This window comes from Ahaetulla prasina, chromosome 8, assembly GCF_028640845.1.
Source record: "Ahaetulla prasina isolate Xishuangbanna chromosome 8, ASM2864084v1, whole genome shotgun sequence".
Classification (NCBI taxonomy): domain Eukaryota; kingdom Metazoa; phylum Chordata; class Lepidosauria; order Squamata; family Colubridae; genus Ahaetulla; species Ahaetulla prasina.
Window position 1 is genome coordinate 51,840,571 of NC_080546.1, and position 14,855 is coordinate 51,855,425.

Sequence of the window (14,855 nt, forward strand, 5' to 3'; positions counted from 1 at the left end):
AAAGTTAAATTGAGCATTTTCATTATGCTGTTCTTTCTCTGGGAAACTGGTATGAATAAAATACCATATTCTGTGGCTCACACAGTTAATCAAAAAAGCAAGTGAGCATATTTTTACTTTTATTCCCTGGAGAATTTCATTCCAGTGAAGAGCTACTTTTAGTGCTTTTCAAATGTTGCCCAGGTTTGCAAAACTCTTTCACACACACACACCCAAAAAAAAAATCCTTAGTAAGGCACACATAACTTCCAGCACCATTGGTAGCATGAAAAAAAACCACTTTTGGATCAGGCTGCTTTCCCCCCCCCCTTTTTTTTTTTTTTTGCAACACTCTTTGCATTTCCATTTTATTGCATAAAGTGAAATAGGTTTTAAGGTTTATTCATCACAGTTTCATTCAATACTAATTGCTGGAATCACTTGTGTGTATTTCTCCACTTTAGTATACTATGAATCACCACTTTCCAATTTCCCAATAAAGCATAATATTCATTAAGAATTTCTCAATTTCTGTTCATTTTGGTGGGATGGGAAAATGGCAAAATCTGATAAATTCAACACTATTTCAGTAAAATTGAATAAGTGCCCGAGTTCATTCATCCATATGAATTTGTCATTATTAAATTTTAAGCTTTTCAAGTGTGATATAATATTTTAATATTTTTATATCCTGCTTTGATTGAAAGATACTGAAGTAGAAATTATTGGTAGACATTGGTAAATAACATCTTCACGGCAGGAATAAAAAAAAAGACAAAATGGCAGAAAAAACTGTACATGTAATTGTACTTATATTCTTCATGTAAGGACAAAATGTAGGGCACAATGTATATCACATACGTAACATGGGAAACAAAGTTAGGAAGCCATATAAATTAAGGACAAAATAAATATGGAATGTTTTAAATTTTTAATGGTTTTTCAAAAGTGCATATTGTTTTATGAAAAGGACATTCTGACATCATAAGAATATAACAATTACACATGTGTATAATATGAACCTTGCTGGTTGAATACTGTGCTTATCCTAGTTTGGGTAACTATTGTAATGCTATAAACACATGTTCCTAAAAAAATCACTATTACAGGATTTTTACAATCAACTGAAGTAGTTGATAGTAGTTTGGCATACTAGCCAGGGTTGGTGGGGCTCCTCTATGTCATCTTAGTGACAATGCAGTGTTCTAGAATATTTCCCAACAATCCCTTAGAAGGTCATTGCATTAACAAGAAGGAAAACCACTCTTACTTAATCAGCAGCTAAACCACTCATGAATCGTCTGGCTAGTTGAAAAGGAGACAAATCACCCATTGCAAAACATATAGACAGCCATTAAAGTTCGCAAACAATTTTAGGATAGTTATCTGGTTAGCTACATGTAAGGAAAGGTCATAATTTAAGATTTCTTTGTGTTACAGAATTGCTGTATTGTTTGAAGAAACTCATTTAAATATTATCTATTAATAATAGTAGCTTGGGATATTTCTGGGATATGGAGGTTTCTTCTACAAAGTTATTACATATGGAGCTACGACAATTAGTAGAGTTTTTGCAACACTCTTTGCATTTCCATTTTATTGCATAAAGTGAAATAGGTTTTAAGGTTTATTCATCACAGTTTCATTCAATACTAATTGCTGGAATCACTTGTGTGTATTTCTCCACTTTAGTATACTATGAATCACCACTTTCCAATTTCCCAATAAAGCATAATATTCATTAAGAATTTCTCAATTTCTGTTCATTTTGGTGGGATGGGAAAATGGCAAAATCTGATAAATTCAACACTATTTCAGTAAAATTGAATAAGTGCCCGAGTTCATTCATCCATATGAATTTGTCATTATTAAATTTTTAATGGTTTTCAAAAGTGCATATTGTTTTATGAAAAGGACATTCTGACATCATAAGAATATAACAATTACACATGTGTATAATATGAACCTTGCTGGTTGAATACTGTGCTTATCCTAGTTTGGGTAACTATTGTAATGCTATAAACACATGTTCCTAAAAAAATCACTATTACAGGATTTTTACAATCAACTGAAGTAGTTGATAGTAGTTTGGCATACTAGCCAGGGTTGGTGGGGCTCCTCTATGTCATCTTAGTGACAATGCAGTGTTCTAGAATATTTCCCAACAATCCCTTAGAAGGTCATTGCATTAACAAGAAGGAAAACCACTCTTACTTAATCAGCAGCTAAACCACTCATGAATCGTCTGGCTAGTTGAAAAGGAGACAAATCACCCATTGCAAAACATATAGACAGCCATTAAAGTTCGCAAACAATTTTAGGATAGTTATCTGGTTAGCTACATGTAAGGAAAGGTCATAATTTAAGATTTCTTTGTGTTACAGAATTGCTGTATTGTTTGAAGAAACTCATTTAAATATTATCTATTAATAATAGTAGCTTGGGATATTTCTGGGATATGGAGGTTTCTTCTACAAAGTTATTACATATGGAGCTACGACAATTAGTAGAGTTTTTGCAACACTCTTTGCATTTCCATTTTATTGCATAAAGTGAAATAGGTTTTAAGGTTTATTCATCACAGTTTCATTCAATACTAATTGCTGGAATCACTTGTGTGTATTTCTCCACTTTAGTATACTATGAATCACCACTTTCCAATTTCCCAATAAAGCATAATATTCATTAAGAATTTCTCAATTTCTGTTCATTTTGGTGGGATGGGAAAATGGCAAAATCTGATAAATTCAACACTATTTCAGTAAAATTGAATAAGTGCCCGAGTTCATTCATCCATATGAATTTGTCATTATTAAATTTTAAGCTTTTCAAGTGTGATATAATATTTTAATATTTTTATATCCTGCTTTGATTGAAAGATACTGAAGTAGAAATTATTGGTAGACATTGGTAAATAACATCTTCACGGCAGGAATAAAAAAAAAGACAAAATGGCAGAAAAAACTGTACATGTAATTGTACTTATATTCTTCATGTAAGGACAAAATGTAGGGCACAATGTATATCACATACGTAACATGGGAAACAAAGTTAGGAAGCCATATAAATTAAGGACAAAATAAATATGGAATGTTTTAAATTTTTAATGGTTTTTCAAAAGTGCATATTGTTTTATGAAAAGGACATTCTGACATCATAAGAATATAACAATTACACATGTGTATAATATGAACCTTGCTGGTTGAATACTGTGCTTATCCTAGTTTGGGTAACTATTGTAATGCTATAAACACATGTTCCTAAAAAAATCACTATTACAGGATTTTTACAATCAACTGAAGTAGTTGATAGTAGTTTGGCATACTAGCCAGGGTTGGTGGGGCTCCTCTATGTCATCTTAGTGACAATGCAGTGTTCTAGAATATTTCCCAACAATCCCTTAGAAGGTCATTGCATTAACAAGAAGGAAAACCACTCTTACTTAATCAGCAGCTAAACCACTCATGAATCGTCTGGCTAGTTGAAAAGGAGACAAATCACCCATTGCAAAACATATAGACAGCCATTAAAGTTCGCAAACAATTTTAGGATAGTTATCTGGTTAGCTACATGTAAGGAAAGGTCATAATTTAAGATTTCTTTGTGTTACAGAATTGCTGTATTGTTTGAAGAAACTCATTTAAATATTATCTATTAATAATAGTAGCTTGGGATATTTCTGGGATATGGAGGTTTCTTCTACAAAGTTATTACATATGGAGCTACGACAATTAGTAGAGTTTTTGCAACAACCATTTGTAAGTTTATTTTCTGCATTCCTGAGTTGCATTGTTCATTTGCCCCTATGCAGTTTTTTAAATCCCATAATTAGTATGGAAGTCTCCGAGGTAGTTTTACGGCTCATCATTGGGATGCTTATTGAGATTTATGTGTGTAACATAGAGAAGGCACCTCTTCGATTTGGATGTACAATAAAGGAAGTGTCATTCAGCTGATAAAATAGTTCAGCTTCTGGAGAAAAAAACATAATTAAGAATGCAAGATATCCAACAGTCACCACCACAAGGTATTTATATAGGCCAGTTTTCCATAATTATCAAAAGCATAACATTTCCCACCCATTACTGAAGTGAAATAAAGCCTGTCCTCATTATTTTTATGCATTCTAATAAACCACATTTTTAAAAATTGAGATTAGCTCTTTACAAGGTATTTTTACCCATGTCTGTGAGTGTGTGTGTGTGTTAAAAGATGAATATTGTGTGCTGCTTTATTCTATACATTAATTAACAAAAATCAGTTCACTTTCTTCATCTTAAATTCTTATTTGTGTCTTGTTCTTTTGAAGCAAGGCCAGCAATGTGGTGTCATTATTTACCTTGCACTATACTGTGGGTCTGAATTTTATGTTAAAATTAGAGATTCATTGTCCACAATCTCTGTAAACCATTCATATTGGTATGCTTAATTTTATTAGGTAACCTGCTAAACATTTCAATGTAGATATTTAGAGAAACAACACTCTATGAACTGCCCAAATAGATTCTGTATGTTCTGAATTATGTTTTGGACTTTGGTGTCTATAATTTCCCAAGCAGTAATCTTACAGAGTACTATCTGTTTGATATATAAGACTTATGTGACTGTTACCTTACATTTTCATGCAAAGATAATTTCATCTGAAGGTGACCCATACTGTAAGCTGCCAAGAGTCACTGAGAGTGAGTTGGGTGGCCATATAAATTTTCATAAATAAATAAATAAGAGATGCATTGCTAGGAAACAATTACAGGTTATATTTGCTATGTGTTACTATGGTCCAAGTAGATCATTTTTGCTGATCTCTTCCTAGCAGATACTGTATACTATAAGAAGTAATAAACTTCATAATGCTTTGAACATTTTATTGGAGGAAGTCATTTGTATTCCCACAGAGTGGGAATCTAAACTGAGCAAAGAAAGAATTAGAAACAGGACAACTAAAAGCCTGCCTTCTAGCTACCTACATTCTTTTCAGAGAGAAAAAGTATGCATTTGGAAAGTTGACATGAAGGAAATTACATGAAATTTGCAGTCCCCCTACTCACAGAGAAGGTAGGAGATAAATTGGGAACACAAGGAATCCCTAATTCTAACTGCCATCAAATTATGTGAGGTTTATTAATCCTTTGAAACCTGAGAACTTCTGGGATAATTTTATTCAAAATAACATGGTAGTAAGCTATTACTGCCTAATTTGATCAGCTTACCAGACAATCTAGTCCACAGCTCCAGTATAATATTTCTTGACGGTCTCAGAATCAAACATAAATCAGATCCAGCCCTGTTCTGCTTCCAAATGTTAAGGTGCTGCCACCTGCTGAGATTATGTCTCAAGAAATGTATAGAAATATATTGTAAAATCATTAATAGTATGCTGAGTGCTTTTTTTTCATGTAACCTGAAAATTTAAACAAATCACGAGTCCAATAAGCCAGAATTTCCAAGGATTCCAGTTTATATGAGCAAATACGCATTACTTAATTCTGTCCATTCTGTTCCTTAGATGCATTGACGGGATCAAACAAATAGCAGAACTTGCTATTGATGCTGGGGTGACTTTATTATTTTATTGTCCAAATCAGGATACCTGCCCTTTATCTCCCCAAATCACACATGGTTTATTAGGAAGGGGATAAATAAAAGAGCCCAGTTACGATTGTGTTTCATCAAATCATAGAATTCAGAGGTCTTAAAAGGAGGTCTTCTAGACCAGCCCCCTAACCAAAGCAAGAGTCATCTTTCCTTATATCAATTTTCCATTCATCATGTTTGAAGATTAATCTATTATTATAGATTAATTATTCTATAAATTATTCTAGTTTACAGGACTTTTTCTTGCTGTTCCTATAGTTTCAGTCTTGTTTGTTTTCACTCTATTTGTTTCACTCCTTTCCTTGTGTCTATCCCACAATAAAAATAATGCATCACCCTCAATAGTAGTAACTGTGAGAGGGATCTTGGAGTCCTAGTGGACAACCATTTAGATATGAGCCAGCAGTGTGCAGCAGCTGCCAAAAAAGCCAACACAGTTCTGGGCTGCATAAACAGAGGGATAGAATCAAGATCACGTGAAGTGTTAATACCACTTTATAATGCCTTGGTAAGGCCACACTTGGAATAGTGCATTCAGTTTTGGTCGCCACGATGTAAAAAAGATGTTGAGACTCTAGAAAGAGTGCAGAGAAAAGCAACAAAGATGATTAGGGGACTGGAGGCTAAAACATATGAAGAACGGTTGCAGGAACTCGGTATGCCTAGTTTAATGAAAAGAAGGCCTAGGGGAGACATGATAGCAGTGTTCCAATATCTCAGGGGTTGTCACAAAGAAGAGGGAGTCAAACTATTCTCCAAAGCACCTGAGGGTAGAACAAGAAGCAATGGGTGGAAACTAATCAAGGAGAGAAGCAGCTTAGAACTAAGGAGAAATTTCCTGACAGTTAGAACAATTAATCAGTGGAACAACTTGCCTGCAGAAGTTGTAAATGCTTCAACACTGGAAATTTTTAAGAAAATGTTGGATAGCCATTTGTCTGAAATGGTGTAGGGTTTCCTGCCTGGGCAGGAAGTTGGACTAGAAGACCTCCAAGGTCCCTTCCAATTCTGTTGTTGTTGTTGTATCCTTCATTTCTTTCAGTCATTCATCTTAAAGAATCACATCAATCATTTAAAATATATATCAATTCCTTGTGCTGTAACTTATGAATATATGTATACTTAACCTATATATTCAAAACACTTTTTAAAGAAAAGATACACACTTGACATTTTTCATTCATTTAGGAGTTTCCTAATTTTTTTCCTCTGTTGTCCCATTCCCACTCATCAATTCATGTCACCTAACAAATAATTTTTCCCCTGGATTATATTCATTCAGAATGCTGCATAATTGCAGATTCATATTTTGTTCTTCAATTATAAACATTTACTGGATAAGCAACTATAACACAGTCTTGTAGAAAATATTTTATTGCATCCATAACAACCAAGATAACATACAATTGATACTTTATGACATGCATTTCAGCCCTTCTATTCATAATTAAACTTAAATCTTTGTTTCCCTGCATGAATTCATCAACATTCCATAAAATCAGATCACCACTCAAATCCTGATTCCCCTTAATTTTCTTTAATTTCTTCCTTTATTTCATGGTTTTTACCACTTATTCCTCTTGCATTCCAGTCTCCCTCTTTCTTATGTTATGTTAATCCCCAGAGAGACCAATAGATGTTCACCTCTACTATCCATTTTGGCTTTCATCAGTCAAGGTTTTTTATTACAAATAACATTTTAGTAAGATAGAGTTGATTTAGTTTAAGTTAATAGTCTTTGTTAAACCCATGCTTTGTGTAGCACTCTTCTAATAAGGACAAGTCCTACCAATGGCTAGCTTTAATCTAAAAATGTACATGTGATGTTATGCAAACTAGGGCCTCTAATCTAGAGATCATCATGTAAACCAGCATTCTGTTACTTGCATCCCCAGCTATGAGGGCGGTACCCATCTAGATGTTCCTGAACTACAATTCCTATCCAGCCCAGCCACCATAGGTAGTGTAAGAAGTTTTAGAACATGGGGAATTGTAATTAGTAATATTATAAGGTCATAGCTTCCCACACTTTCTGGACAATGGCATCTCAGCTACATTTGTCTTCATTTCCTCTTTTACCACTTCAGGTGTTGAGGGAAGCTACATTTGTGCTAATACTAAATGATACATTTCTGTACATTCACCATTTCTGCGAGAATATGCATTTGTTTATTTTATAAAATTATATATAAAAACTTGTATTTCTTGAAACAATCTAAGCATTCCTAAATTTGGGGAACATCTTATAACAGAAAATCAAGAGCAGTTTCCTATCTATGCATGATTCATAGTGCTGCTGGCATCTACCAATGGGTCCTTCACCAACCATTTTATCTTTAGTGCTGACTTTGATAATTAAAAATTAATATCAAGGTGCCAGTTTGTTTATTCATTCCCAGTATAATATATATTATTTAATTATAACATGTAAATTATAGGCCTTTATTATAATCATCAGCTTAGATCATTAGGATTATTTATTGCACCCTTTCAGTTTAATAATGGCTTCTAAAATTCTTGCCTTAAACAAAAAAGAGTGTATATATAAAGCAGATACACAGTGCAGTATAATTATTTTGATGAGGCAAATATATGTATAGTAAGCCCTGTAATCATATGCTACTTAAATATGGATAGATCCTCCCAAGCAATTTCTTCAGAGTAGACGAAGTAAAAAGGTCTCTTATCCCTGTTTTCCATCTCCTTTCCAAAGAATCATTTCCTTTAGAAAGAAGGAAATTCTTCATGTAGAAATTAGATCCCTTTTCTAATAATTGTTTATTAGAATAATTACTAATAACCTAATTAACACAAATATTTTCTATTATGTACTTATATAGCTTTTTCTTTCATGCGTATTAATATTACACACACGTATCTATCCAATATAAGTTGATTTTGAGTCAAGACATGTAGACTTCAGCAGTTTTAGGCCCCTACAGAAATATGTATGAGTTGAGCATGAAATTTAGGATTGGGGCTTTTGCTCTTGGAAATCTCTCTGTTTCCAAATGATTTATATTTTAAAATTGGAAAGATATCTATGTGAAAACTTTCAGCTAGTGGAAACAGTTTGTTCCATGTTGTCTTCTTCCATGTAGTCTAAATAAGCAGTAAACCCATTCCTCTTTGTTAATTATTTAACAACTTTCACTTTAATTATTTAATAAATTTAAATATTTTTAATATACTATATATATATATATATATATATATATATATATATATATATATATATATATATATAATTATAATTATAATTATAATTATAATTATAATTATAATTATAATTTACATATATAATATTTAATATTTATAAATATATATTAATATATTTAATATATCAGTTAATTATTTAACTTTCACGAGTTGAACGGGGAATGAAATCAGAGGATTTCATTTTGTCCCTAGTGTTACAAGCAGCCTTTTCTTGCCTCTACCACCCTCATCCAGTTATTGAGATGGAATTTGAAGAGGAAAAACTTATATATGTGTACATGCTTCTCTTTTTTCCTCCCATTTATCCAGATTCAAATGTCAGGAGACCACTATCAATGGCACACTCTCATTTCTTCTTCATGGCATAAACTTCTCCTATACATGAAAGGGATGAGTATCATGATCCTTTTTGCCATTGAGTCTATAAGAATGGCAAAATGAATGGCATGTAATTTGTACACTCCTAGTGTACAGTCCATTGCTTTCATACTTTGAAACCATTATTTAGGAACTGGAGCTTGTTTTGTTTATTTCAATTAAAAAGGAGGCGCAGTTGTCCATTTTTTTAAAAAAAAAAGTCCCTCTAATTTTAGTGATAAATTAAGCTTAATCAAACTTAATTTAAATAAACCCTCAAACAATATAAGCTAAGTAAATGAATATAAATGTTTATTCAGTACACTATAGTTTCTGGCATTGCTTCTATTACTGCTTGACAAATTCACTTAGTATGTTTTCCTTCTAAAATAAACTTTATTTTCTTTTCTATCTGATTTTTATTTTCAAAGTTTGGAAAAAGACACACACAGTGTGTGTGTGTTTTTTCTTTTTGTATACTCTTGAACACAACTAAAGGAAAACACTTTTAAAAATCAATTTTAGTAATATGCTTTCTTATGTTTGATTGTTTTGTTTTGTTTTCAAAATTCAGCTTGGAAACCAGAAAGTGACTGCCAATGTGATGGAGGTAAATGCTTCCCAGACACACAGACAAACGTCAGCTGAAGCTGCACCGTTGCCTCCCTCACCACCATCACCAACACCTCCTCCTCCTCCTCCTCTTCCCATGGTTCCGGTTCACCAGCCCTCTCTCTCACCTGACAGTGGCACCCATGCAACTTCATTTCCTTTACCACCATGTGATGATTTCTGGCCGTCACACATTTATAGAACCCCGGCCCTTTCACCGTTCTCCTATACATACCCCTTCCTTGTACCTGACACTCTGCTCCACAAGACTGAAACTGACTCTATTGTGTCAGCCATGAGTGAGTTCTCCTCTCAGCCAGTGAGCGAGTTCTCCGCTGCCATGCTAGATGAGCTACAGAGCTGTAACTATGATACTACTGACTGTTCTGAAACACCTTCCCCAACCTTGAGCCAGACGTCTGCTGCGTCTGATGGCACCACCTTAACCTCCACTGCTGCCAGCTCTCATGTAATTATCCTTCCTTTTTTCTTTTCCGTTCTGTTCAACAGTGCTGTCTAGGTGGAAAAGAAGCTAGTTTTGGTCTGTCACCTCATTTAATTAATTGGCATGCTGATCATTGGTGGTATCTTGTTCTATAAAGATTTTGAGCTTTTCCCATGCAATAAGGAATACGGTGGGAGGAACATAATTCCAATATTCAAAAATGGTGATTTTTACAATATCAAGGAAATAGAAAACAGTTGTTTCTTTATCTCGTCAATTATGAACTAGGAGGTTGCACTTTGTGTCTTGATTGACAAATTGCAAAGGGAAGGCCGGTGAAGCCGTCCAGACTGAATGGTACTGAAGTGTTCAACAGGATTTTTTTCTGTGTGTTGAGGTTGAGAGAGGTGTGAAAAGGCATTAAGGCATTGTTTTGCCCTTCCTATTTGGCGGTATTACTAAAGGATGAAAGTTTAAGGCACCCATTTGGCCCCTCAATCTTTCAAACATCTTGGGGGGGGGAACAACAGTTTTGTCCACCTTGGGTGCTCTGGGAATGCTAAAGGGTCCTGATGTCAACAGTTGCAAAAGCTATTCAAATGTTTTTTTGTACCTGAGAAATACATAAACTTACCTTCTGTCACTAGTGTGCTATCTCACTCCAATTTGTAGTTTGCAAAGATTGAGTTTTGACTGTAACAGAAACGTGATGGAAGCTTAAAGCACACCTGCACACCTGCACATGTTCAGTTTATAACTTTATTGTCTTGTAACTCTGAGCTGATTAGCTTCCAAAATTAATCTGCTGGGAAGCTGATTCAGAAAATTGCTGCAATTATGGTTTTGAGCTGTGGGGTTTAGTTTTCTATTGGTGGAACTCTTCCCACATCCCACATCTTCTGGATTCCTTATCCCACTCCAAAAACCAAAGTACCGTATATACTCGAGTATAAGCCGAGTTTTTCAGCACGTTTTTTGTGCTGAAAAACGTCCCCTCGGCTTATACTCGGGTCTATACGGCTTATACTCGAGTTGTTTTTTTTTAAGCCCCTCGGCTTATACTCGAGTATATACGGCTTATACTCGAGTTTTTGTTTTTTTTTTGTTTTTTTCACATTTTACCGGCACAAACTTGGCGGGCTTTTGCATTAGCGCGGGGAAGCCCTGCCGGTGCAGTGAGAGGGCGGGGCAGGGGAGCCGCCAGCCTTCTCAGCTGAGGGAGGGAGGGTTTCCCCAACCGGTAGGTGCCTCATTTCCCACCCTCGGCTTATACTCGAGTCCCCAGTTTACCCCAGTTTTTGGGGTAAAATTGGGGACCTCGGCTTATACTCGGATCGGCTTATATTCGAGTATATACGGTATCTTGGTTTTTCATTCCCTCCCACACCCAACTTTCTACCTTGCCAGCTTAAGTTAAAAAAATGACCAGCTTGGCTTGCCTCCTCCTTCAAGGTGTTAATATTTGGAAAATTGGCTTTGGCTAGAAAGAGCAATAGGTGATGCAAGAAGTGGGAGGTGGGAATATCAATTGGGCCTCTTGCCAGGTAGGGTTTGCATGGAATGAGCTTGAGACGTTTCTCATTGCTGTCTACATTTCAGTGTCAGACTTTCACCGCAACACACCCTTGTTCCAATTGCTTCAGCTATCCTGAATAAATCTACCGGTTATAACTCTTCAGTCCCTCATATTAAAGGGGAATAGTGTTTAGAATAGAAGCATGATGCTAGGTAGTATGTAGAGAATCTTTAGGCAAGTTGCAAACAAATGAGAAAAAAAGTGATAAATCTGTATATGCCCCTACAATGGAAATTAAAATATTTGAAGAACACAAATGTACACATTTAGATAACTATTAGTTGTAGTCACTGACTGCATAAAATTGATTCTAAGTCAAATTTCCACTCTAACCTAACACTGCCCTTTCTATGTGTGCTTGTGTGTGTGTACATGTGTGTGTCTGAGAGCGAGAAAAAGACAGAGAAATAAAGTATAATTTTAGAAATTCAATTTCTGCAGTGCATGTGAGTTCTTTTATTATATATTTAAAAATGAAGGATGGTAACAGACTAAAATCCCAAATCCTTACATAAAAGCAAAAAATCCCAACGGGTGATAAACACATTTATCCTATCATCAAACTAAGAAAAAGATGAGACATATCTCCAATAAATAAGTAAATAAAATTTGTTCCCAGGTTAAAACAACAACTTGAGCAAAGGATCCATTTATTCCTATAACTTGCATTCTATTTTATAGATGAAAGCTGGCATAAACTAGTGTCTAAACAGGAGTCTTTGCAGGATAAAGTGGGAAAGTCAATATGCTGGTTCAGCCAAAGCTGTACATGTTTATTTATGTTGCAATGCGGCAAATAAATTTATTATTATAATAATACACAAAACAGAAAGATGTCATGGCCAACATCCTGTTTTTGACAATGATTTATACTTAATAAACAAATTATTACAAATGACAGAAGTTTAAATTTTAAATGACCCATCAAAAATTAAACCAGTATTAACTAAAGACCATAACATGATATAGATCCTTAAAAGTTTTTAGGTTATCCCAGTATTTGTAGAACAACATTCATCATTTACCAGAATAGTTAAGAGCAGAAGCAATTGCTTCCAATGAAATATATTTACATTGGAAAATTAAAATACCTGTATACCTGCTGTAATTCCTCCTTATCATATAGCATAGTACAAGTTCAGTTCTATCCACAGAGATAGAAATATAGAGAAAAGCAAAGTGACATATCACTCAAAGTAATCTTCCTTCAATTCTTCCTGTTTTTTAAAAGGATTTTGATGCCCAAAGCTTGTCTAGATTAAAAAAAAAATAGCAACCCATTAATGTTTAAAAATTAGCAGCAATGTAATCATAATAAATGGAAGCATATCTAAAAGAGTGGTACTCTTTCAAACGAAAATAGTATAAATATTGACAGAATTCAGCAGACAGTGTATAAATTCTTATAAAAAGGTATATATTGTTCACTGATATCAATAGTCACTGTTTTTTGTCACTTGAAAGAAATTTGGTTATTTTCCGTAGTATTTTGGCTTGGAGGACTCCAAGTGAATAATAGTAAGAATCAGGTATAGGGAAAACAAAAATTAGATCTTCAGGAGAATGGCGAGAACAATTTTGACTAACCCCTTCATTTTGTAAGCAGTTGTTCAAATCTACTTTAACTGAGGCCTTTGTGAAACCTGATGTAATGCAGTGATTAAGGTGTTATATTAAAACAGAAGATCTAGGTTCAAGTCTGCTCTCAGCCATAGAAACTTACTGAGAAACTATGGACTAGTTGGCTTCTGTCAGACCAGACTCTTGCACAATTCTTGCTCTAGGATAAAACAAAGAGAAATCTAATTCCTATGTAAACTATCACGAGCTTTTGATTAAAAGTAAGCCTCCACATATAACAAACTAATTTCCCCATAATTCTAGGAATGATTATGGATTGTAGCTAAGCACTGGAAAACTGGCTACTGTTATGAATTTTACCATTCTCTCCTTCATCTTTTATGTTGATGGTGGATTTCAGACTTCAGAGGTGTATTGCATATGACTAGATATGATTTTGGGATTTTGTTTTTGTTTTGTTTCTTTCCCCTCAGGCTCAGATAACAGTGAATGGGAATTCTAGCTTGGCAACCAGCCCAATGAGTTACTTTCAAAGGCCTTTCTCCCCTTCTTTGGCATACTCTCCACCAGTCTCATTCACTTCAAGCTCCTCTCTCCTGCAACAGAGCAGGACAATGGGTGAGTTTGGAATGCAAATAAAAATGACACTTTCTTTAAATCCATAAGCATTATTCACTGATTAATAAGAATGTAAATTGAAATTATACCAGAATTCCACAACACAGAGTTCTTCATAATTCACTTTTCTCGAAATAGGTTTCAGCTCTTGTTGCTATTTTACCATCGCACATACTGATAATGGTAGCAGAAAAACCCCACTTTTTTTAGCTTCCAATTGACTTAAGAATACTGTCCTTCTGAACAGAAAATTTGACAATAGGTTTTTGTGGCAGCCAGAATATTTTTCTACAAAAATCCCTGGAAAGAAAGTCTATCTAGATCATTTGGAATTAAGAATATGTAAATTTGGTCAGTGAGAGTGGAAGCATACTGCTTGTGTGAAACTTTTAAATATATCATACTGTATCCATGCCACCACAGTGTAAATTAAGATTATAGGTCCATGTATCCTTTATGAATTTATGACAACTGTTGTCCAATAGTTGTTTTTTAATTGTTGAAATTATTTCAGTTGGATTAAATATTTCTTCATAAAGCTTAATTTAAATCAAGTGCAGCATATTGTAGATTGTTTAAGTAAAGCTACTTAGTCCATGCCACAAAATATTGTAATGTGAACTATGCACGTTTGCATTTCTAGCAATTTCATTCTATTGAATCCTGTCCCACAGAGTTTCTTTTAATATTCCTCCATTGATTGCTCCATTGATACCCTATCCCCAAACTCTGCCATAATTATGATGTTTTCCTCTTTTTAAAATCCTTTTTTATTATTATTATTTGGGAAGTATGCAAACTATTAGGTGTTGCCAGTACAACTTTCACCAAAAAAATCAGGTTTGTTCATAAACTGTTAATGTTCCTTCATTC

General features: G+C 34.3%; 1 protein-coding gene and 1 long non-coding RNA gene across 18 annotated transcripts in view; one reads left to right on the forward strand and one right to left on the reverse strand.

Moving 5' to 3' along the window:
- The window catches only part of SORBS2 (sorbin and SH3 domain containing 2), a 209,193-nt gene that overhangs the window by 115,312 nt on the left and 79,026 nt on the right, over positions 1-14,855 (forward strand). For 12 of the 16 annotated variants that reach the window (XM_058192271.1, XM_058192258.1, XM_058192261.1 and 9 more), the window contains exons 9-10: positions 9,725-10,231; positions 13,838-13,982. The exons of 1 other annotated variant lie outside the window; for it this stretch is intronic. In XM_058192271.1, coding sequence (XP_058048254.1) covers positions 9,725-10,231; positions 13,838-13,982 — 652 coding nt within the window. The remainder of the gene's footprint in view (positions 1-9,724; positions 10,232-13,837; positions 13,983-14,855) is intronic. 3 more of the 16 variants (XM_058192276.1, XM_058192273.1, XM_058192274.1) reach the window with 1 other exon arrangement.
- Positions 10,243-14,855, reverse strand: part of LOC131202838 (uncharacterized) — a 93,730-nt gene continuing 89,117 nt past the window's right edge. Inside the window, exons 3-4 of one of the 2 annotated variants that reach the window (XR_009156232.1) lie at positions 13,507-13,563; positions 10,243-13,036 (exon numbers count right to left, since the gene is read on the reverse strand). This is a non-coding gene — a long non-coding RNA (uncharacterized LOC131202838). The remainder of the gene's footprint in view (positions 13,037-13,506; positions 13,564-14,855) is intronic. The other variant, XR_009156233.1, reaches the window with a different exon arrangement.